The sequence below is a fragment of the Plodia interpunctella genome, chromosome 2, assembly GCF_027563975.2.
Source record: "Plodia interpunctella isolate USDA-ARS_2022_Savannah chromosome 2, ilPloInte3.2, whole genome shotgun sequence".
NCBI lineage: Eukaryota > Metazoa > Arthropoda > Insecta > Lepidoptera > Pyralidae > Plodia > Plodia interpunctella.
In genome coordinates this window covers 2627582-2653640 of record NC_071295.1, presented here as the reverse complement: position 1 = coordinate 2653640, position 26059 = coordinate 2627582, and the positions used below count along the sequence as shown (strand labels likewise).

The 26059-nt window shown below is 36.3% G+C and overlaps 2 protein-coding genes across 5 annotated transcripts; one reads left to right on the top strand and one right to left on the bottom strand.

Moving 5' to 3' along the window:
• The first annotated feature begins 28 nt into the window (after positions 1–28).
• Positions 29–20950, top strand: PRL-1 (PRL-1 phosphatase). Of its 4 annotated transcripts, XM_053754752.1 has the most exons (7): positions 9103–9282; positions 9353–9444; positions 12774–12967; positions 13733–14172; positions 17224–17390; positions 18592–18723; positions 19940–20950. In XM_053754752.1, exons 4-7 carry the CDS (start codon positions 14065–14067, stop codon positions 20046–20048), a joined length of 516 nt encoding a protein of 171 aa, XP_053610727.1. In that variant the 5' UTR covers positions 9103–9282; positions 9353–9444; positions 12774–12967; positions 13733–14064; the 3' UTR covers positions 20049–20950. The 4 variants fall into 4 exon arrangements, with proteins under 4 accessions (XP_053610711.1, XP_053610727.1, XP_053610701.1 ...); XM_053754736.2 differs by lacking the exons at positions 9103–9282; positions 9353–9444 and adding an exon at positions 29–181; XM_053754726.1 differs by lacking the exon at positions 9353–9444.
• Positions 20951–21112: 162 nt separating this feature from the next.
• On the bottom strand, positions 21113–25344 carry LOC128675348 (deoxyribodipyrimidine photo-lyase). Its single transcript, XM_053754696.1, has 7 exons — positions 24861–25344; positions 24212–24414; positions 23849–24007; positions 23309–23507; positions 22570–22762; positions 22221–22462; positions 21113–21790 (listed from the first exon to the last, which is right to left on the bottom strand). The coding sequence occupies exons 1-7, from the start codon at positions 25264–25266 to the stop codon at positions 21522–21524; spliced, it is 1671 nt and encodes a 556-aa protein (XP_053610671.1). The 5' UTR covers positions 25267–25344; the 3' UTR covers positions 21113–21521.
• Between the last annotated feature and the right edge of the window lie 715 nt (positions 25345–26059).

The following is a 26059-nucleotide window of genomic DNA, read 5'->3' as shown; positions in this document are numbered from 1 at the left end:
CTCCATAATTTTTAACGCCAGCAACATCGATGAAAGAGTCATTTTTTATGATGGTAACATTGTAGCTTTAGTTCGTCAATTTTTTTGTGCGGTGCACACGTTTTTCGCGTGTGTGGTGAATTTCCTTGGCTGCTCACGGCTGCAACCGTTCAATTTCTATTCAATGTGTATGGCTGTGGAGGTGAGTGCTATCAATTTTTTAAATTTTATCTCGTATTGTCCATGATGCAATTTCTGTGAAGGTCGTGCCCTCTCAGTAGGCAAACGTCACCACGCTTGATATTATACTTTTTCTGTCTGCTCTGCTAGTACCTACCAAGTTTATTAATATCAACAAGGTACCTACTTTTCCACGGTGAATTTTCCGTAATTTTGTCTTTTGTAAATGAATCTAGGGCGTAATTATGTAGGTATTACCATGGTACTACATTGAATGGCTGCCTGCAGTTGTCTTTTGTGCTCTTGCGCGTGGATCACACATTATATGGATGCCATATCCACCATTGTAAAGTTGAACCTGATTTTGTGGGTAGATGTGAGATAATTATAAAAATGTTTACGCCTTTATATTATCGAAGCTGTATATCGTCCTCAATTTGCTGACAACAATCACAGCTCAGATTTTTGTAGTTTTCTTGATTGAAAGTAAAACTAGATCCTTACTACACTCCTTAAAAAAAACGCCCATAGGCAACAAGCCATACTTACCTTCTTAGAAAATTGTCATTAATATCCAGTCAGGGGCAGAACAACCTGACCTTTATTGTAGGTGTAGGCAAAAGTTTGTATGTCCCGGTTAGTTTTATCTGTCACCTGTTTTAGTTTTATATGTGTTTTATGTACCAAAGTATATTCTGGAAACTTTTATTGCATAAGTATTTCACTGTATGTTTTGTTCATGATTATTATAATTTATAATACATGTCAATGACTTTGTAGGCATACAAAACTGATTTAATTTCAGTTTTATATGTCCCTACTTTCACCTCTTAAGAAATTATTGGTTGATGATTGTTATATGAGCATATAAAATATTTTTATCAGTCAAATGGTTCCAGTATATTTAAAAACAATGGTACAGATTGCTGGTGTAAATTTATAAACAGGCTGAGCTACTTAGCATTGTGTTGGATAATGTCCATTGTCCATATTTCAATTGATGTAAGTAGTCTGGCTTTTGATACACATACACCACTTTTAAGATTTGATTGCAGCTATCATAACAAATTGTAAAAGTAATGTAAGATGCCTTTACTAGAATTATGTGTTAACATGATGTTATTCAGTCTCCCCACAACTTCCAAATAACTCAGCCTCTCATTAATTTGAATTCCATAATACTATAACAAAGCATTTTTTTAGGTATTATAGAGTAATATTGGGTTATTGATTCATTTATTTATTTTGACTAAAAAACTAAATGTAAAAGCGTTTGTTTTACTATCAGAAGCCACAATTTCATTAATTTATTCAGTTAGGTATTATAAGTTTTATTACCTACATATTTTTCCTGTTCCAGATAGGTTACTGTTTTGACAAATGCTTGTTGTAATACTTTTCTCATGGTTGTTTTCCTATAATCAGGTTAATGTTGCCAATCTAATAATAATAACCATTTCACTGCAAATAGATACAAGGTTGATTTGGAAGGTCCACATAAAATTTTATAATCATCTATTGATTATAGTTACAATTTACCATGTTCATTTTTAAAATTGTTTACTAACAAAGAAAAAGTTTTGAGGAATTTCTACCTGGTCCTACCCATCACCTGGCAATAGGGCAGGTAGTGGTAACATTATATATTTTTTATCTATCATATTGTTCTGTTCTAAATTTGGGCAGGTTAGTCCCTACTTGAAATATAATGGGTTGACATTTTGTGTATTGTTATCTATTACTAAGAAATGTTTGTGCCCTAATTTCCACAAACTCACAAATATCTATTCAGTTAGAACATAGGGAAGTAGGCTTATAGGTACTTTTTCATGATTTATTAGTATACCACTGGCTACATTTCGGGAGTTTCTGGACGAGAAATAAATTCTGTATGTGTCCCAAGTTACCGATTATATGTATTAAAACGTTTTGAGTGAATTATAGAAATTATCCGTGTTTACAACTCAAAAGTTCCCTTTTAATTGAATTATGACCAGTAATTTAACATACATTCCCGGAATAACATCGCACTGTTTATTAGGTTTGACGCCAGCTTGTATTGTGCGCGATACCAACAACTAGCCGTACAGTAGCGTGAGTTTGTGACAAGGACGTCAACTGCAGCATATCCTAGGCACCTACCTACCATGACGCGTGACGCCATTGTATTGTTATGCAAGCGCACCGCAATTTTACACGGCAACGTAGGTAGGTAGCTCAGTTCAATAAAAACAACACGTGTTAATAACATCAGTCATTTTGAATAGCGAACTGAGTCGAGGAAAATTTAGAGTTGCTATTGCCACACCGGGATTCATAGAAGAGGGTAAAGGGACACCCTGGAGGCCGCATCGACCCGGCCTTGGTAAGCGTCTGTTGACCTGCGCTGACGCTGATGGTCCGTTACCCCAAGCACGTATACGATCCCGCCCGATATAACACGAAAATGTTCCGCTCGGCTAGTTTCCTAGTTACCATTTTAAACCTTATTTGGCTCATGCAATGACATCATTACTAATTTTAAGCGAAATAATAAGCTTACTAACATTTTTTTGTTAGATCAAAAGTAGACTTTGATAAATTAGGCTAAATTCGCTTAGTCACATAATTAGCTAGGTAGTTGCTATGCGTGCCGTAACACCCATTTCGGTATTCATGTATTTACATCGGTCACTTTACTATAAATATCGTTCTAAATTATGGCTTACCTTTTAAAATGCCATCATGCCTGCGGAATTTCCGGTCCATTGCGTGGAGAGATCGCTAATGTGCTGTGCGTTTGCACGAAGGGGATGGCGACAGTTCTCTCTATCTATATTAAAAAGTTGTCCGGTTATTCAGCAAGGGCTAAGGTCGATGCTCCACGGTCCTCTAGTCTCGGGCTTTCGAACTCGTAGGGCGTCGCACTCCACTATGTCCCTACGACTCGCTAATACGCAAGATTGATGTGATCTAAGTTGACCTTACGATTGACCTCTCTTTAATAACGTTGTCGTTCTAAGATATGAATGATTATTCATTCATTCGCAAATTCATATCGGACATCGTATGTAGACCACTAGCTACATTTTTTTGTGTGACAGTTTACCGTTGTTTGGCCTGATTCTCTAGGTCTATCAACTTTAAAAGAAACTTCGCTTTGTTCAGCTTTTGCAATTGAAAGAATTGCATTAACCGTTCAGAGCTTTCATGGCCTTTTTTGCGTTCAATAAAACTCGTGTCCTTCTGTGTAGTACCCAGTACCTGCTTAGGCAAAATGGTGTAAGGAGGTCAGAGCGATAGCGCAAGTAGCGCTTAGAACCAGGTCGATAAACGACACCGGGTCAAGCTTTCATGCTATGGATAAAGCATTCCTTACAACTTCTTTGTATCTTCCTTTCAGTTAAACAGTTACTTTCATCAGTATTTTATCTAAGCATGAATTCAAAACTTTGTGCTTATGTCTGCTCTGGGGGCGAAGGAAAAATATATAATGTATGCAGCTGCTTGTCCCGTGTTGCTAATCCCGTGCAAGTTATAAAGTTAATCAAGGGAAAATTATATTAATTCGTCTTAAATGCGAGAGAATTGCAGCCACTTTTTTTCAACATCACTATATCTGGATCTGAATTTAGATTCATTAACACAATATTTTATTGCATCCACATTAATAGCTTAATGTGGATGCAATAAAATATTGTGAATCTTCTTATTAAAAGACGATACAGTAATATCTATCTTGAAATAATCCGAAAGATCTCGACTGAGCTATTTTTAATTTCCTATAGCAGTTTTAAAAATGGCTTTTAGAAAGGTGACCTAGGTCAATATTACGTAACGTCTGTTTTAAGCTCCACTGACTGAATTTAGTCTAGTTTTCTACTGGATTCAATATCTGCGGTGACGTCATGCGCAGTACGTCACAGTTATGACGTCAGTCGATACGTAACCGTGTCACCTCTTCCTTCACACCGAATTCAACCCCGACAGTTGATACCATATTTAAAATTACTTCACTTCATAGTAGAAATAAAGTATGGCAGCATAGAAATCATTCCTGGTAGGCTGCCATGAGTTGTGTCCATGCTGCCATCGAGGTACCTTTTAATTTTAATTTATTTTAATTAATTATAATTTTATCCAAATTCTAGAAAATCGTACTTATTTGGACAAAAATAATAGCCGCTATAGAATCCTGATTCTTTTTCGGTGGAAGTAAGTTTTCGGCGAATACAAGGTTCAACATCAATCCATTTATCAAATTCTCGAAAAGTCATTATTCATGTTCTGGTTCCATTATCTCCAATTTATGACTCTAATCTAGGATAACTCTATATCTCTTTATTGATTTATTTATAGCTTTTAAAAACTGCTACTTCCTGATCCAAATTTCTACTTTCTGAAATTAAATGTCTGTAAGGTCTCGATCCCATCGTCGCGTGGTCCCGGAAGCATTCTGCCCCTCATAAATCTTTGTAAAGTCTTTAGGTGTAACTGCAGTAAAGTTAAATATCATGTTAATTATTTTTAAAGTAATGTAAATACTAAAATGTTATTAATTTTGAGTTCATCGGTATTGGGTTCAATCGTTCAATAATTATCGCTCCAACGCTCGCTACGTGCTATTCATTGATCTATCACGAGGTTAAAATAACAGGATAACCGTTTTATTATTGGAATATTTCTCATTAATGCCATTATCATTAATGTCATTATCATTAATGTCATCAAATGATAGTACAGTTCTTGACAAAAACTTCTGAGAACGTTTAAACAGGTTCATTATGGAAATTTACATTTAAAACGACGATAACTGCTGCTCCAATACCAACTTATTCAAGAATCTGTAATATTATATTAGCTCTTAATATTACGAAAGCAATAATCTTATTTAATAGCATCTTCCAGCATGTCTTTATGCGGCTCGATCAAACTAAGAATTCTAAAATTACAAAATGGGTTCGCCTCTCAGGTCGGACAAATTTCTTATCTAATCAATCACAGCATAGGCCAGTGCCCTTGAAAGCAAATATTCTCATAACTACGTATTGGTATGAACTATCGCTGGGGAAGCCGCAGGGCGCGGGTAGAGTCGTTGACCGAGTATTGATCCCTACGAAATGGGTCGCGACCCGTTTCCCGTTGCAATTACCTACAGAGGGATGCACTGCTCTCGACGCAGCCTGTACGTAAAATGTATAGAATGTATATGAGCTCCCCTATTCTGAAGGAAAATATCCTGTTCGAGATATTTGCCACGTTAGTTCAGAAATAATTCTGTAAACCATTTCATGAATTTTGCCTAATTTCTGTTACTGCGTTCATGATATTATTTACGACATGGAAGTTCTGTACAAATAGAAGTCTAGTTTTATCCATTGCTGCAGGCGCTCTTGTTTGAGGGTCTAACTGATAGATGTCAGCATTTTTCAAAATTTCTCGTAATGCTCCTAAAATTTATATAAATACATGTTTGTAAAGACGACAGTATATTACTATGTGTAAATATGTAGTGGTAGTGTTCTTGTAGGTAGCCGTAGAATGAGCTTGATAAATAAGGCTGTGTAATTACGACGCAAAATGCAAGCGGCACTTGTTGTGCGTCGCAGACCTCAAATCTTATCTCCAATGGAAAACCCATGCTGAAGGCTATCAACAGTGTACGTACAGAATGCTACTTCCGGTGATTCATTTCACTTCATTCTGTATATTTGGTAAAGCAGTTTGGTGGCAGTTTTATTTACCTAGAATTAAAATGGAAGACGTCACTTCCTTTCACTCCAGCAATATTTATTCAAAAGCTAAAAATACTTCCAAGCCAAAGCTAATATTTCCATTTGGTTTTTCAAATATCGCAGTCGTGCGTGGCGTTTGGGTCGTTTATTGCCGATCCCAAATGTCAGTCACGTCAGTGCGGTGATCCCTCGGTGCTGGTACGGCTATATCATTGAAGAAACATTTCGCAAAAGGCTTATTACTTGCCCAATATAAAGGAGCACAATGAAGCCTAATAACCAGTTGCCATTAATTTCTGGGCACAAACCTTGGTTCATGGCAAATATTGATGTGCGGGGCGAGTTTGAATAATTCATATAAGGTAATGAGGTCAGATATTGGCAGCACTGCTTTCACGACTGGCTTATTTCCATTAATTGATTCCTGGATCGCCAACACAGAGCGTATTTGTGATTGGATGGCATGGGTTCACTAACCAATAACTACTGCTATTGCGAGAAAGTTGACTTGCCCCTCCAAGACCGGCCCATTCACTTTTCACTTCGCAAAATAGTTCTCTTCTAGGCCTTTGTTCTCTTGCTTTGGATTTATCATTAGTTAGTACATAATATTAGCAATCATCCACGGAATTCGTTTCAACAGTACAGCTGTTGTGGAATGTTCTGGCTAATTATCAAAATTTCTTTAAAGACACGTTGCGGTAATAGTTATTTTGATAATTTTGCCTATTTTTTCGTTTGTAATACTAAACTGTAGCAGCAAAGTCTTCGAAATTGATAAAAATCTCGTAATTTTCAAAAAATCGGAATATATTTATCAATTTAGTTATTATTATCATAAATTTATCAGTAGAGATTGGATATGTCGTGTATTCGAGGGTCTTATCTTCTACCTGTATTTTAATAGATTTGTTACCTTGGTGACAATTTGTTCAAAATCAGTTTCAATTTTATTATTATTAGTGATTAAACTGCAACACGAGAATGTAGTTTAAGGAAATCTACTTTTGTACGTCATTTCCATATTTCTAGAAAGGATTTCTACGATGTGTTCAATGATAAAATTCACTTAGAAATTATTATCTTGCGATTAGCTTGGCAGTAGATATAGTATGGAATCCTGCATAATTACGTGTTATTAACGCTGATTATGTTTGCATATGTATTAACGATGATAAACTTAAGATTGGAGCTGATGATAAAATGCCAGCGTTAATCGCGATGGAATCAGTTTTAGACTGGACTCCATGTTTATTTTCCGTAGGGACTGGGTTTCCATAAACACGTTTATCGTGGGAGGCGAACTAACAATGGTCCAAGTTTATTTCAGCACGTTGTTTAACAGCCACGTGTAGAATCCAAGTCACGTGGGGCACTTTAATATTGTTACATCGAATAGGAACACGTTTTATCAAACGCTTGGTATTACGCAAATATAGAACTATCCAGACTTACGTAATGATGAACTAAAATCAATTGGGTTTTAATTAGTTAAATATATACAGCGATACAGTTCGGATGACTGACATGAATAAAATCGTCAGAAGTGTAATAATTTACAATTTTCCATGAATCCCCTCTATATATAGACTAAATTTTGAAGCTAAATCGAAATATACGAGACGTGAAATGACAATATTAGAATTCTATAAGTTTTCGTACCAGTTACGCTTTGGTACCTATTTCTTGCATTCAAATGTAGCTTTTGTAAAACCGTAATTATGGTTAATCTCTGTCATTAGTCAGTAGTTATTGATTCAATTGTTATTTGTTTGGTATTGTGTCAGTTACATTATTGTTTTGTAACTATTAACCATTAGGAGCATGCAACAATTTTAAATATTGGGTTAACTAAAACTAGAATATAAAGGACATGATCATATCTGTCCTTTATATTCTAGTTTTCAATCTATCAAGTTACACTTGAAAGAATCTCAGCTTTTCATGCATTTGTAAATTTTAACACTTGTGGCGGTAAAATGGAATGAACTGCGAAAAGAAATTTGCCGCAGATCCAGAAGACGACAAAGCTCTCCCGATTATTCTTTACATTTTTGTAGTGTTTGCTGTTCACGAAAAGCTTTTATCACAACCACCTCTTGCCAGTTTTCATTGAACTTTAGTTTGAAATGGTTAAACGTAAATGTTCATATCCTGAATACTTAATTATGCACATAAATAAAAAACATATAAGTACAGTATCTGAGTAAAAATAGCATTTTATTTATGCCTCATCTGAATGAAACGGCCCACGTCCTCAATATTGCACACTACATTTACTTTGCCCTCGTGAATTTAGTGGCCTAGAAAATCCTTGCCTTATGTGGGTGTTTCTAAATTTATCCAGACTAACTAGATGAGAAGGCTTCGGACTGAGAGACGTGAAATGGCACTGGAATGTAATTATACATTTTTTATTTCAATTGTTGTGACATATATTTGTTATTTTAATTATTGTGACATCATGTACTGCTGTCTTATCTTCGTCTCTTCAACATAAACTAATAGCTTCTGTGTTTTCGTATTTTACTACGAACGAATTTTTCTATCATTTTAGAAACTAGATTATTTCAAAAGTCTATGAATGAAGACGACTTTGAATACAATACTCTTTTTTTGCCACGAACATTTCACATCTGCGTGGGTATCTCTTAGCTTGAATTCTTTCCCGTTTCATGCTATTATTAGAATGTGACAGAGAGGGAGAGACTCGAGCACTAATCGAATCTTCTCGGCACGTACACGCATTACGAATACCATTGTACATCTAAACTGCATCTGCTACTTCGTTATTTGCATTATTTGCCATTTATGTGGTCCATGCTCCCTAATTTCTGCGAAATATTTGTTAAGATATGTTTGGTCAGTTGCTAAACCATTGGATTTGATATTTAAACTTTGTTTAGACTGCCAAGCAGTTTGGTATTCAATTCAATCGCACGCACTTGTTTAGTCTTCGCAATATAAAACCTGATACATGCGTAATATGCGTTCCTGAATGTCGAATGATGTGTCTATCTTCTGAAATTGAGCTGGTTCTCAGACATTCTTTATGTAAAGTTTTGAAAAGTTTGAAACATTACAATGTGGAGTACCTATGTGCGGGCAAATATGGACGAGGTTCGGCGTCTGGCTGCGGTGACGCTGACGCCAACGCCCCCGCCGTCGTCGCCGCCGCCGTGACGTATGGAGCGGCGGGCGAAGGCGCGGGCCGGTGCTCCGCCGCGCCAGTCTATGCACGACCGCGGCACGGACAGTGTCGACCCGTTGAGATGTGAACGCATAACCTTACAATCTGTCTACCACGACAGCTTCTGTTGCAAGTGAACGATCGTTTGGTTTAATTTATCTTATCGATCAACTTTATTTTTGTGTTCAACTGTCTTAACATCCGCTGTGCCGGACACATGTAAGTGATATTTGTGTAGTTAATAACCTCTCGTGTCCTGTATTACTGACATATTTTGAACAAATTCTAGTGTGGCGTGCAAGCGTGACTAAAGTAGAACTGCGGTGTAGGCATCCTACGTTTCATCTACGTTGAATGGATATGGTCATTATACCTGACCAGGTAAATCGGAGTCTGGGCTGAAATTGTTTTGCTCACAACTCTCATTTTGCTTTTCACTTATTTGTTTGTACCGTTTGTTTCATACATATGTAGTTCATTAACAAAGCTTACAATCTAATTAAAACTTATAACGATCAACAGGTGTTCTTTCCATGCACACATTTGTACGAGTATGGTAAAGGTTACGTCCTCTTTCACGTGCTATTTATTCGAATGTTTGCAATTATTCTGCGTTGCTACTGACATAGAAAGTTGGTACACGATATTGGTAGTATTATTATATCCATTTTCATAAACATCATGGTGTCTTCTCAAATGGCTTGATGGCACTGGTGGGCCGGCGTGGTAGTAATTTTTTAGGTTAATTAATTAATTCGTTTGCCCTTAGTTGTGTTAATTTAGAGCCATTACTTTTAGTCTAGTGGGTGCGGCCGAGTGGCGCTTCGTTGACTGGCATAGTTGGCATATGTCGGTCCGTAACATATTTCTAGCCCTTTACCTTCTGTTGACCAGTATTTGAGATTTAAGCTATTATTTAATTTTCCTTGTGATCTATGCAAATATTGATTTCAGTGAGACTAATCAACTCTTAAGATTATATTGTCATGTTACAGGCGTGATCCATCATTCAGATAGGGTTTTAATAATAAGAAAGTATGTGATGCTTGAGGAAAAGTCTTGATAGTATTGTTCTTGTAAGGTATGTGTCTGTAGCGAAACAAAGGCACTCGGTATATGAGCAATTTTGGTTATCAACTCATTAACATCTAAGTACTTGGTCAATGTCGATGTCAGAGTTTCACGGTCAAATATTAAACCAGCTTTGTCTCATTGCATATGTAATTATTCACTGATATTTACTTGGTATATTTATTGCTGCTATAATTCTTATCTTTAAACTTTAAGAAGCTACTTTTTGAGATGATCTATTTTACAAGAAATTAGCTTTGTCTCCGTAAAATTTAAAAAATGTTTCTATTACTATACAAATAATATTTACTAAGTTTCTCTCATATCTTCTAGGGTGATTCGCTCATGTTATTAAATATTCTAGAGCATGTAATGTTACAGGTTGTTTGTACTGCACCTATAATTTTTTGTCCGATTATAGGTACCTTTCATGATGACGCACGACTTTTTGCATGAAACAATACACATTATGTGTTGAAATTTGCACCTTTTCAACGAAATAGGCCGCAAACCCAGTAACCAAAATATTTTTATCTCACGGCGAAATAAATCCTTTGGTGCCAACCATGATCTGAACAAAGCGCTACCAATTACAATATCGCTTTTCTATTATGATTGCTAAAAGCAAGACAGTTGACCATGTTTCTTGTGTCGATGATAATATAAATATCCCGGCAACAAAAAAATTTTCCCCAATTGCACTGTTGGGGAAAAATTTTTGGGGAAAACTGTTGGGGAAATCAGCCGGCTTGGTCAGAAGTTCCGAATATAAATTCAGTGGTTTGTACATTTTTGTAATAGTTGCACAGTATACTGTAATTTTCAATGTTGGTTGACCTTGCTTAGTTTCCTTGTCGGTCACTAGGTATTTATGATTTTGCAACCGACCAACATTCCAATTCTTATACTTGATATGTATTGTCCATTATTATAATATAATAATATATTGGATGAATTTCCACAGTGTCTTATATTTCTTCAAGCCACGTGTTGCATCTACCGTTATAAACGCCGAAATCGTCTATTCAATTCCTTCGTCTATAATGGATGACACTGCCAGCTCTATTGTTGGAACTATAACATCCGCACAGCCTCGTGCCCTTGCAATGTCTTTACTGGAATCTATGACAAATTTAGTTTTGCTCTTTATGCTAATTGATTTCAATGGCGAGACGGTCTAGGGGGTCCAGCCAGACATTGTGAACATTAAATCGTCTGCATTGTAGCCCTCGTGTGTGGGTAGTCTGGGGTTTATCGACCGAATCGTCTAGCTGGGATACAAACTATAATTTTCGGTAACAATACCAGATGCTCATCTTTAGGGATCTGAAGATATTAATCTGTTATACTTTTCTTATTACTTCGGGAAACCAATAACCAATTCGAGATGTATTTTATATTTTAAATCAGATTTATTCGAGAAATCTTATGCCAGTAATTCAAAGTGTCGTGTAAAAGATAGTCAACATTTATTAACAGATACAATACGGTTCCCAATTTCTTAAATTGTTCCAGACCCCGTTCCTAATTCTTCAAAGGTCATTACAACTGGTTTGCTGACCTTTATGCTCTATATTTATTATAATTTAAAATGATCATATTCGTAGAGATATAAATTTAAATTTTGAACTAAAGAAGTGCAAGTTTCACATGCAATATAAGAAAACTTTCTAGTTTTACTTGAGTTAAAGGAGTTGTCATGTATATTTTTATCGTCTGGTCTAAAATAGATTGAATTGGCTATTATCTCATGCTGCGAGAAACAGTTATAATTCCTTAATGTTAATATAAACTGCTACGATTAATTGGATTAAACAAACGATAGTAGCGAGAAACCATATTTTTGTTCACATACTTAATAGATTATAATAGTAAGTTATTTTCATACAAGCGTTTTGTCTACTTCAACGGTCCGTTTGTTTTTGGCGACTCCCCAATTTATACTTCTCAAGTAAATTTTTAGGTGTATGCCAAGGTATTCCTGATAACTATAGTTATTCTACAAAATTCATCTATTTTTCTTCTATAGAAGAAACTTTTTTCTTCTTTTGAAAACGGGGAGGAGTGGTCTATTTTTCAGCCAATTTTTAGAAATGTTTATAGCATTTCCAATGTAAACATCTGACGTAGCGTTAAGCCCACGCCATGTTTTCTTGCCAAAATCTGTTGCGTCGTCCTACTTGAGTACGAATCGTGCTGTTGTCTCTGTATCTTGTGTTTTTTGCGATAAGTGCGGAAAAACGCGTTTTAGTACCGAATACACGTCCTAAATATGGTAGAGCTGGGGACTGTGAACGATATTTTAAGCGTTGTGCTCCTTTCGCTCTTCACCTCTATTCCTTTGCTTTTACACAAATGTCAGGATCCTCAATTCCTAAGGAACATGTCGATCAGTGCGTAGTGTAATGCTAATGTAAGTGACGTAAGTGCTATCATTATCACTGATGCATCAAAGCGATAGCTGTTATCAATTGAACTGTAACTTTCAACAAAATCCTAATTATGGTTTCATTTAGCGCACTGTCTTCTTTAATATGTTGACTATATATTAACGTTTCAAAGAATTTGTAGAGTAAACACATCGATTGACGCATTCTCTGCGACGTGACGTATTGAAGTGTGTTGTTTGTTTGTTTCAGCTGGAGATCCCTTCTGTGGCGACATTGATGGAGTTCCGCTTGGACAGCGCGGAGTATTGCCAGGCCCAACACAAATAAACTAAGAGGGCGTTCGTAGCCGCGAGGGAGCAAGAGCGTGCAACTAGACCCATGTGCCGGGAGAGCGCGCTGAGAATACGCACCCCGCGCTATTTTACACGTACATCCACCCACAGGTAGGTTTTCAATGAGCAGCTTAAAACTCATGCCAGCTGCCCTTGTATTAGACAAAAAATCTTAAAAGGTCGACGACCTTTGTAAGTAAATCCCTTTAATACAAATAATAAATTGTAATTGATTCGAGTCGACTTGGTGATATGAGGAAGATCTTTAAGAATTTAGACGTTCCATGATGAGATTATCACATGTCTTAAGATGTAGCAAAGTCAATGTCATCCATATACCGAAAGACGATATATCTCGCTTCGTGCCAATAATATTAACATGGACGCGAACAAAAAGATTAAGAGAGGATTAATATCAACGACCATATTCTGGCGTCAACCTATCAGTTATTATCTATTCCCGACCAAGACAAGACGTGATACACACAATATCGCAGTACATTTCGCGCGTTACGTTTATCGGCTGCTCGAAATAAGTATTTATCGTGTAAATACAGTAAAACAGTTTGTTGTTGAGTGTTTGCCATCCAAGTTATCACCGTGGAGTGAACAGCAATCAGAATGTGCTAACTTGTGACGGAGTGTTGGCTCGGCACTGCGCCGCCGGGAGCCGAACGCACACATGCTCACATGATCGAAACTTCGCTTCAGTTCAGCATATCTACGTCTATTTTTAGTACTCATTTTTTATTCCACTTCAGTCGTTGCTCTGGTTTTGACGCAAATACGCCTTTTTTATTTAAAAATGATAATAACTCGTCCGTCGCCGCGACCCTCACGTTGCACCACGTTAATAACAGCTTGTTATTGTTTCAGTTACCTTAAATTCGGAGTCCGCTGTTAATTGGAGCATATCATTCAGTTGCCGAAGTTCGAGTGAAAACAAAAAAACTTATGTTCAACGCATAATTTAATTTCATTCCACATTCAGTACTTTTGTTTGGTTGTCTTCGAATGTGCTCAAGTGGTTGAAAACGCCATCCATGCGGGTATCTCCCATGATATAATTGGACCTTTTCTAAAAAAAAGCAAGGAAACTGCTGTGTGTTGTGTGGAAATAGAGTGAGAGTTTGACTGTGACGGAGCGCGACAGCTGTGCCGCGAGTGAGTTTACGAGTGTCGAGTGTCGGAGGAGAAGCATCGGCATCATGAAGCAGAAGGACATCAGACCGGCGCCCTCGCTCATCGAGTACAAGAACCTGCGGTTCCTCATCACCGACCGCCCCTCCGATGTCACTATCCAAGCTTATCTGCAGGTAAATTATCATTTTGTTATTTCGTTTTTCACGAAGACATTCCAATCGTCTTTTTTCTAATTAAGTAATACTATTAATATTGGCAAACTGCAGTAACAAATTTACCGTTTTACCGATTGATCAGTCACTGTTACTGCTAAATTAAATACACGTATACTGATATCGCATTCGTCAGAGATATATGAAATTACCCATCCGACATGATTCCTTGATTTGTCTTGGGAATATGTATTTGTAAATTGAAACTTTGTTTCTAAATAGGCACGTGTGCTATGGGAAATTGCTACTGGTATTAATTTTGGGTCCCAATCAAAAAAAATACTAGATGAATATTAATGACTTGCTGCAAAAATATAGTTAAATAGTTTTCCATGGATTCTGCCCTCGGTCATATTTTTCAAAGTTGTTTTTAGTAAGAGGAAATGTTTGTAAGTATGTGTGTCGTGTAAGCTTCGGTACCACTGAACCCATTTCCAACATTCATTCACCAGTAGGAAGCTGCATTATTCCTGAGTCATATAGGGTACTCTTTATCCCTTTATTCTCACAGGAGCGAAGCCAAGTGATTTAGCTTATTCTGTATTGCAAACTATCTTTAAGTATGCCATCCTGTCCAACTGAGCAAGCAATCAGACACGCGCGATGGGAAATGGTTCACCTTCTAAGCTTTGTCCGATACATATTTTTTCTTTTAACATTTTGAAACGAGTACCTATTTGTTTAGTTGAAGCTATTCTACTTTTCTTGTATCCACATCGTAAAAATATCAACTGCTCACAAACAGTCGTCCCATAACAAGGGTCTGACGTAGTTTCGCGTGACAATGAACACGGTACATGCTCGGATGCCACTGAAGGCCCACAAAGGCCGGGAATCATACACAAACTGTTCGCTCGCCATTGTCTGCATGTTTCCCCAATAACGCAGTTGTTGCGCGCTGCTGTTTATATTGTTTGCGTAGTTCGCCGTTTCCACAGACGTAGATATGATTAATGTCAAAAATTATACCTTATGTTATGTACCAACCAATTTTATTTATTAAAAATATCTTTTTCCTAATGGTTAGTTGGAGAGAGTTTGTAAGTACATACATATGTTATTATTTGAAACAAAAATAAATTATAAATGCGAAGGTCACTTATGTATGATGAAAAAAAACTTGTTAGCTTTTCAGCTAACTTGAACAAGTGAAACGCATCCAATAGTATGGGGAGTATTGAAACAGTGCGCTTTTCCCATAGAAAATACCCGCGGATGAAGATGCGCTAGTAATAACGTACATAAATAAATGGGTATAAATCGATCTATTTCCTGAAATCAAATCATATTTCAGCACTGTAAATAAAATTATTTACCCAATTATCATATCAGTAGTTTGTCTAAGTAAAATATTATTTGATTGTGTATCAAACATTCAAATACTTACACTAGTAACAAATATTTTATGACGCATTAGTTTAAATCCACAGAGATAATGTCTCATTCACTAACACCACCACTATTCCTAAATACATACACAACAAATGTAAATAAAAACTATGCAAACAATGGTGGTAAAGGATACCTCATGTAATACGATATTGTGACCACGGCCGCATGTACCGGACGTGCAATTTCAGTGCCAGGCACGGCTTTGCGGTTAAACTGAATGCATTATACAGGGAAAAGTAGACTGGCGTACCAAGCAAAGCGTAAACTATTGTGTTAAACCAAGCATGTCACTGAAATTCACTGGATAGATAGATTATTAATGTCAGCTTTTGTTAATCTGTTTTATTGTACCTGGTTAAAATTTTGGAAAATCTCATTGGGATTAGTATTTGGATATGAAATGATAATTTCCCTAAAATTATGTTTTTCCTCGACAACATCACATTTTTCCCGGAAGCAAGTGAATGAGAAATAAACTTAACGAATGTATCATTGAAATACTTTGTATATTTGAGTATTGATAGATAGGTGACGATTGAAAGTGCTCCAGCGGTGTTGATACTGGCCATCCTTGATCTTCGCCAATATTGACTGTCAATAATGCTACTTAGTATTGAAGTGATATGACTGATATTGCTCATCAAGGTCAATTGTTTGATGATGCGTCTATAAATTTCGATGATTTATAAGATAATAAGCTATTTAAATGATCTCTCTATTGTCCTATCTAACCGCACAGTAGCGCTACCATAAATTCAGCAATTTTTAGAAAAAAAAAAGTTTAATTACGCTACACTAGACGTTGGCTACACGGTGTTGTTTTTTCGGTTTAGTCGAGTATGACTACATTGTGCCATGGAAAACTTAAAATCCTTTAATTTAAAGTACTGTAAGCCATCGGAAATGATAATTTACCTGTGAATTTATAATTGGCTTCCAATAATTGCTAGGCTACCATTTACTGTGGGACACTCACAACGCAATACAATTCAGGAAACTGCCACTTTAAGTGGATCAGGCCAGAGGACGAAAGAATAACACAATGTAGTTATATTTGTCATTCTTACGACCTTCGTCCATATATAAAAAAGTATTTCTACGTAGTCTGGGATTATTGTTTGTTTTATTATTTATCGATTGTTTACCAGACGTCTGTCAAAATTAATTCACTTTAGAAAACTTCATCAGTTTCTTGATCTCTTCGTAGAATCAAGTCACTTTGGCAATTGGCGAGTGGTTGACAACAACATCATTTAATATCCACTAAATAATAAAGAAATAGACATGATCAAATCACACAGATTATCACAAAAAAAAGTGCTCGTTTGTTCGGCACGCCTAAAGTTTCAATTTAGAAGAAAGAATGAGGGACGGTTTTCTCCACACACTAGCACAAAGGCTGGATTGGTCATGTTAAAGTCCAACGCAGTGTTGCCATTTGTCTAATCCCTCCAGATGTCACATTCGTCCAGTATTATACTGTCATATGACAGCTGTCAGCACCTGGCGTTTTCACACTAATTGAGAATATATTTATTAACCGACTTTAAAAAAGGAGCAGGTTATAAGTTCGGGTGTATTTGTCGTGTTTAAAACTAACTTGTTAATATCTGTTTTCAGGAGCTGCGCAAGCATAACGTGTGCACGGTGGTGCGCGTGTGCGAGCCCAGCTACGACACCGCGCCACTGAAGGCCGAGGGCATCGAGGTCCGCGACCTGGCTTATGACGATGGCACCTTCCCGCCCATCAACGTCGTCGAGGACTGGTTCGAGATACTCCGTGAAAAGTGAGCCCCTTTTAGTTCAGCTTTACACTTTTGTTTTCACTCCATTGTTCCACCAGATGAGAAGAAAATGAAAATTAAACCAGCTATGACGCACGAGTCAATGGCAGTTGGCATGCTTTGGGTGACTTATCATAGTATTGAAGTGATATTACTTGAAAGATATATTATTATAGTCCAAATACACTATTTACACTAGGAATATGGGTCATACTAGAACCCGCACTTCTAAGAACTTATGATGTTAAATATCTCTCAGACTTCCTACCTCTCTTGCGCGTTATAAGATGTAGTTATAGCTATACGTTATCCTATATATAAAAATAGAAATATAATGTATAAGAAAGAAGGCCACACAGTTGAAAGAGATGGCAAAATACCTTACATCATAAAGTTCTTCTAGCTGCATGGTTTACACTGTTGCTAGTGCTGCACTATAGCCTATAAATATCAGAGTTAAGTTTCCATAACTAAATTATGATGATAGGTACGTGAGACTCCTCCCAAAATGTTTATAGCTCAGTCCTGTCAAGGTGAAGTAGTTGCTGCAAGTTAACATTTCGAAATTTTTCGCGAGCTGTATTTTATTGGCCTTTAAACCTATCAACATTAATTAACATTACTGCTACGATTTTAATGGTCCCATTAAATTCAATAATTTATCGACAACGTGACTAATGAGAAGAGTCATTACGTGGCACCGTTAAGTCTTGCTTGACAACATTTCTAGTCTTGTTTGTGGTTTCTTGCATTTATGATGAAAAATAATCATGTATGCTGATATACTATTTTGTTCAGCCGTTTTGGCACAGGTCCACAGTGGTCCGAGCAATCATGTCAATCAAGCAAATTCATGTGAACGAATACAAAACAAACACTTTCATTTATAAATAGTATCCTAATAACTCCAAGAATACTTACTCATGTAGTAGTAAGGAGTGTATTATTTATTAGACACTATAGGATAATAAATATTGGCACAAATAATAATTTAATTGTTGGCAACTATCGACAATAATGCGTTGAACTTTTATACATATTATAATATGCAGTATATGTTAACATATGATGTGATATGCGAGTCCAAGTGTTGACTTTCGAACCAAGGAAATTATGCCACAACGCGTAAACAAGCGAGCCTGTCCATAATATTTAAGTCTACGCCACGTTAGGAAGTAATAACATAACATATTTTGTATTGCAGAGCCCAGAACAAGCCGGAGGCGGCGGTGGCGGTGCACTGCGTGGCGGGGCTGGGCCGCGCGCCGGTGATGGTGGCCATCGCGCTCATCGAACTCGGCATGAAGTACGAGGAGGCCGTCGAGACCATCCGGGAGTGAGTTCCTCTTCATTTACTGCTCATGCTAACTCTCTGGAAGACCTGCATTCCAAACAAACAAATTCCTTCCCTTCATGGGATAAGTCTGCCATTGTTTATATTTTACCTTCTTATAATTTATGTACTTGAACATGTGTTATTTGTACAATAAAAATATTACAAATAACTCTGGTAAAACCATAATATAAAAGCCTATGTCACTCTGAAAGATTTCGTCTATCTCTGTGCCAAACTCCAACAAAATAAATTAAAAACTATTAATTAATATATTTAGTTCCCTTTGTATCGTAAAGGTATCAACTTGAACTTTGAAGTTATGTACTAGCAGTTATAATTTTTCTTGTTGTTTTTTACCTAGTTGTCAGTGCATCTTATTCGTGACTGAACATTTATTTCGTATGTTTGTTAATTCGCGAGTGTTAGTCATGCCCGTTTTATAAATTTATTTATCACCAATAGCTAGACATCAAGATAGACATTTGGCCTTTTAAATCCTCAACTCCAAGGTTAGCTGATCTTAACTTCGGAAAATGACAAGTCTTTAAAACTTTGACATTTGCTCAAAGATATTTAATGTACTTGTAATCCTCACCTGACCGATTTTAGAAATAACAAACTTCAAAGCTTGAAGAAAGGTCAGCAGGGTCCTAAAACAACATTTATAAACGCAAGATGAGAAAGGTCTAATCCACCGATTTGCAAATATTATCATCTTAAAAATCCTTAAACGACTCGAAACTTGTCTTGAAATAATATTTTTTTTAAATTACTTGTTACATATTAAACAAGGTTAAAATTAACGCTTATCTAACGAAATACGTTATTATTATCATGTATTGTGTAATGTAAATGTACTTTGGCATCAGCAAAATTCTTCAAATTCCCTTAGTTGTTTATTGAAACTAGCCGAAGTTTACGACGCAGGCAAGCATGATGCATCTGATTATATGCGCTGCGCAGTGTTGACTGCTAAATCATTTTTGTGACATAATATTTATTTTGGGCTATTTGGTTTGCATATAAAAATAACAAGTGACGCGCGAATCAGGACAAAAATTTTGTTGATATGTTATACTACAATCGAACATTCAATATTTTTCAAGTTTCACAACTTATTTCGATATAAATCCTACACATTAATATGGTGTGGTTGGAAGACCACAGGGAAGGTCATGTTTTATCTGTATTAACGTAGATGCATTCTCTATTGCAGTCAAAGGCGCGGGGCCATAAACGCGAAGCAGCTGTCCTACCTGGAGAAGTACCGTCCGAAGTCGCGACTGAAGAAGAACGGCCACAAGAACGCGTGCTGCGTGCAGTAGCGTGACGTCACGCGCGTCCACAGCGAATCTAGCTCTGCTTTCACACACACACTTACACAAGGGAGCATAGACAACAATCAATTAGTTCTATAACGTAGTTTGTCGCCTCTTTTTGACGACCCTTTTATTTCTTACTTTTCCTTATTTTGAGGACGAGACCGAGAGTTGACACCTATTGACGAGAAAACTTCCCGACTGATTTTACTATCGATTCGGCCTCGATCTTCGCTCCTCTCCGTATTTGACATGTTTATCTCGAATTTTCTATGATATTTAATTGAGAGCCTTATTATAAGCTAATGTTTGTATGTTCAAAGTAAAGGTGTATAACCCTTGTGCTGTACTGTGTATTAGTGGAATATGTTAAATAGAAGCGAGCCACAATTTGTGTTCATAGTTGAAACAGTTACTCGGGTATTTATACTAAAATCATAATAAATTACAATATCCATAATAAATACAATGCAGTCAATGTATGCTCTTAGATTTCTTTCGAGTTACTTTGTACTTTTGTGTGGTGAAATCATGATTTATATATAAACTAATTATTATTTTCTTTCATAGAGACTTAATTATTTTAATGTTTAATTTAATAATAAAATAATGAGACATAATAGAGCAATTTGTTTGGAAGAGTAATTTCATGTCCAGGAATGTGCTTTTGTAATACGTAGTGGTTATTATTATGAGCTGTCTCAAAATTGTGCAACCTATGACTAATTCATTGAAATTCTGATGTAATAGATACCCATTACATGCATGCGAACTTTGACTCACGAATGTTCCAATAAAATAGCTCTTTGATATTATTTTTCTATTTCTAATTTTATGAAGATTATCGAAAGTATATGATTGTGTAACTATGGAACAGTCACATTCAAAATAAAAATATTTATAATCAATTGCTAGTTTCATTTTTTTAATCAATATCATTATATAACTACCAGATTAATGAAAAAATGTGCGGTATTTTAATGGGGTTTCTAGTTCATATATCTTTATTTAAAACAGTATTTGTTAAAAAAAATGAGGTAGTGAGCATTTAGAAATAAGAACAAACATAATAAGTGATTTTTTTTAAAGTTAGTAAATTTACAATACTTTTATAAATAAAATTATTACAAAAAGTAATATACATACAATTGCAGATCTTAATCTATTGAGTTTCTTTGGAGATAGCAAGAAATACATATACATTTTGCTTACGTTTTTAAATAATGATTTGCATATCTTTACCGCAATTATTAGGTGGGTTATATTTTATAACACTAAGGAGAAAGTTATGAATGATATAAAGTATGAAAGTAATACTTACACACTAAGAGAATAAGTACTGATTTTCATGGACTCAAGTTCTTTTGTACTATTTCTACATTGGTACATGCACTTTCATTCGCTACAGATATTCCACTCTCTTGGCATATCACATCTCACTGCGAAAAATATAAAATTAAAAAACATCCGACATTCGTACTATTTGTCACTTTTGGTTCCGCCTGTGATTTTCTTCCGTGCATTACTTTTCTTTCTATCAGTGATATTCAACTTAGCGTCACCACTTTTGATTCCATCGGTGGTTTCCTTCTGCGCATAATGGTGCGGTTTCCCCCCGTAGCGCGCGATGAACAGATGAATGTTGAACTTGCGCTTGCAGCCGTCGTGGCTCATGTAGCGCACCTTCCCGAACACCGCGCGCTCCGCCCAGCCCTGGTCGTGGACGCCGCAGATCGACCACATGCATCCTAATTGACATTCTTTATTTAACTTAATTATTCCAAGTAAAAACATAAGTACGTTAAAATGTAAAATGGCATTCTCTCCCAGTCATTACTTTCAACAGGACTAGGGATTTCTATTTGCCACGATCTTGAACAATCCTCGCTTTCTCTAAACTCATCACACTATTCATGCATGCTCTTTGATTATTATAATGAGTCTTTTCATCGCAAAAAAATTATGAGATAAAAACATATAATCGTTAAATTGAAAAACTGCACTGTTTGGTAAAACAACTAATTTCCGTTCAGACAATTGGTAACAATACATTCTACAAAGGAATATGGCTCCGGTCGCATTTGAAATCCATAAACGAATTGTCAAAACTCTTGATTTATACTGTTTTCTCTTCCCTACTAATTAATTCATAGTTTCCATCAATTTGTGGTTCCTTACCAACATAGCCGTTAGGGTCCCGCCCGTCAATACTGTAATGGTCATTCAAGTAAATGGCATATTTTAATGCGTCTTCAGGCGAGGGCGTCCACTCCAGAATCTTCTTGCACCAGTACATCCGTAGGAAGCCGTGCATCTTGCCTTCCACGACCAGCTGCAGCTGAGCAGAGTTCCACAGGTCATCATGGGTTTTAGAATTTGATAGCTCTTCTAGTGTGTATATGTGTGTTCTTTTATCTTTTCTAAAACAAGAAAGATTATTATTATGTGTATATCCAATAAATATCCTGCTTATGTTGCAATCCACTGTGGTTGTGTTGACTAATAAAAAAGTCTTTACATAACAAACCTGTGATCATCCAATGTCTTCTGCGCCCAGGCACTAGCCCCCTTTATAGAGTCGTAATTATCTGAGTAGAAGCAGAAGTTGTCGGCCAACTCGCGGCGCACGACGGCCTCCTCGAGGAAGGAGTTCACACTCTCCGTGAGCTCGGGCTTGTGTCGCTGCACGCACAGCGCTACTCTCTGCACTGAGATCTGACCTGGGATTTCAATTATTAGTTTTTTACAAAAATTGCATTTTTGTCGTAAGCTTTTTTTAACTGCATCAAAGAGATCTTGTTGAGTTAAAGGCGTGAGAAAAAAATCATGTCCGTGCTGAAAACTGATCCACCGTCAGGTCTTGCTTATCACAAAAATACATTGCCATTAGAACTAAAGCTAGTATAAGAGTACTTGGAAATCAACATTATTTGTTCCCATGACATAATACCAAGTAAATAATTTCTAATATCTCTGTGCTTGATTTTATCTTAAACATTAAATTTTATTCAGGTTTCAATAACACTCTTTCAACCGTGTTATTCATAAAAAAATTAAACAATACTATAAACTAAAGTATGTTTTGTCTCTTTCTGACAATGGCAAATATTGTAAAATGTCATAATAACAAAACATAACTTATGCTTTAATTTTTCTCTAAGTAATTTTTCTGGAATTCATGCATAAACTTTTAACCGTCAATGTGTAATTGTTAGATACTGCTAAATCTGCTTTGCAAGACATGATGATAGAAGGGAAAATCTTACCGAAATGGAACCAAGGAGACAAATTACTGAGTGCATCTTGTGTAGGGTCATTCCTTTTTGTAGCAAATATTTTGAGCCTTTGGTCAAGGAAGCTCTTCAACATTTTAACAGCTTCATCATAGCCTGGCTTTGCCCAGTCTACAGGCCCCACGGATTTGTCAGCTTCTCTTGATTCTATAGCTTCCGCCCAGTCTATAGGCTGTAATCAGAATAAAATTCAATATATTTGGGAATGCTAGTAGTATAAAAGTGGTGGCCTCTTTAGAAATTATCAAAAACATCTTTACTAATAAAAATTCTGCTTGTTTGAACACTCCACCAAACTTTTTTGAACACTAAAATCTTTGGAACTACTAGACTAATTTAAAAAAATATTTTAGTATCTAATGCTGGTTACGAAGTTGTAGTTCTGAATGCGGGTGTTAAAAGGAAAACATGATATCCAGAATCTTAATATTACCATAGGAATGAGCTGCAGCACATGTTTCATAACAGAAAATGATCTTCAAGTACACTATACACAAATGGTTGTTAGCTCACCTCAGGCTCAAAACTACTTGTGTATGGGTGTTTGATGACAGGCGGGAATTCTGTGAGGTACTCATCCAACTTAGAATTGATCTTGTTCCGGATGGTCCTAGCCGAGTACTCTTGCTTGTCTGAAGCCACCCAGCATGGGACAACATTGTGGGCATCCACCTGAAAATTAAATTATATAATTTTAGATATGATGATGAAGTGGTCTCAAGGCCTCAATACTTTTTGGCTTAGGAAGACACTAGGAATGTGTTCTAATAACAAGAAATTTTGATTCTGTCAAAGTTTTTACAAGAACTTAAAAATAGATCAATTTTGATATCTTAAAAAAATGTAGAAAATATAATAAAACATTATACAACACACCTGTATTAATGGAACATCTTTTTTCATTTTCGTCTTGACACCATCCAGCCAGCCAAGAGGCACTCTAAGCGGATTGAAATCACACACAACAGCTCCAATGTTGTGTTTCTCGACCCACTGAGGTAATGCATCAGCCCCGCTGCCCTCAAGTAAATGGAATGATATGTTCAGTTTCTTGCATTCTGCTGCTACTTTTTCCAGGCCTAAAAAAAATTAAAGCTATGTTATTAAAGTTAACGCCAGCCTACATCATTCACATAAGTGTGGAAATTCAGACTAAATATAAGCAGAATATTTACAAAATATGGGTCTTTCAGCATTACCAGATGTCCCAATTTTGGCAGAATGTCCTGTTTTTTACCCCAGAATTTTCTGTCCCGCGCGGGATAGCTCTTTCCCGCTAAGGCTAAGGGTAACAGAAACAGGTAATTTAAATATTCAATAAAATTTTGCTGTTGTTTATATTACAAATAAAACTTAACTACTTATATTAATTTATCTCGCGATTGACGAAATAATTTTGCTTTCTAACACTTTCATAGGTTTCAAAATCCCGCTTTGGCCAAAAAAAAAAAGCATAAAGTATGTTAGTTTTTAACTATAAAATTGGTTTACCTGATTAATATAAAAAATATAGTTTGTTAGGTACCTCTAAGTAAAAAATGGAATTGTCTGACGGAGGCATCCAGATATTTCGCTATAATACAGAAACAGACATGTAGGGGAACTTCGTTTTTCAGAGCAAGTTTTTGTGCGAACAAGAAAGCCCAGTTGTCCTGAACACGACTGTCCCTGGACATCCAATAGACTATTCCTTCACAATTGTCTGATACAAGCTGTTCTTGGGTTATAATTCTCACACGTTTCTTGTTGAATTTGTATTGCAAAATCGAATCGGCAGTCTTTTCTCTCTCTACTTGAATGCTTTTCATAAAACCTTGAATATCACTTTCATCGGTACTACTAGAAGACGATGAAAATTTAGCTTTTTTCGGAGCTGATGCCATATTTATAAAAGAACTTTTAGAAAGGAAATTTCGAAAAAATATCCTCATTTAATTCAAAATCAAAACAAAATCGCAAAACGGGAAAACTCTAGGCAGGTTGACCCGCCATTTTAAAATGACGTTTTTCTTTTTTATTTGTAGTAATTTGTAGACAATGAAAATAGAACCACACTGCCATATCTCATTCACAACTAGCTGCATCTCGCGGTGTTACCCGCGTAATTATTTTTTAAATATTCTTCCGCTTTTATGCACAGTAGCTCAATCTACTTTACAAAGCGCCATTGACTACCCGACTTTTTGAGCAACTCCTACGGGAATCGCATACTTTCGGGATAAATAGTGCCTTAAGTGTTAATCCAACGTATCAGCAACCTCAGTACCAAATTTCATAAAAATTCGCCCAGCCGTTTGAGCTTGAAGAAATAGAAAACAAACATACTCACACACTTTCGCCTTTATTAATTTTTAACCATCGACGATATCTTCAGTTCCTATTGCAATGAACAAATAAGGATGAAAGACATCTTCAATAAAAAATTTCAAGAATGAGCTCATTGTCGGTTTATCCGACCTTCATGTATTAGTGTAGTATTTCGATAGGTTTATCCTACGAATAAATCACAAGGAATGAAGTTTATGAAGTTATACACCGTATACCGTATCACGTCTTTGTCTCATACGAGATAGACAGAGCCAAGAGTTGCAAAACTCGAAGGCCACGTTTACCCTTCTAGAGATCTTTTTGGTGGAATTGACACCAAAAGCTCTCTGATTTATTGATTTAAATCGTCATAATATTCGTACAGGTTTCATACAGGTTGTTTGCCCATCGCCTAAC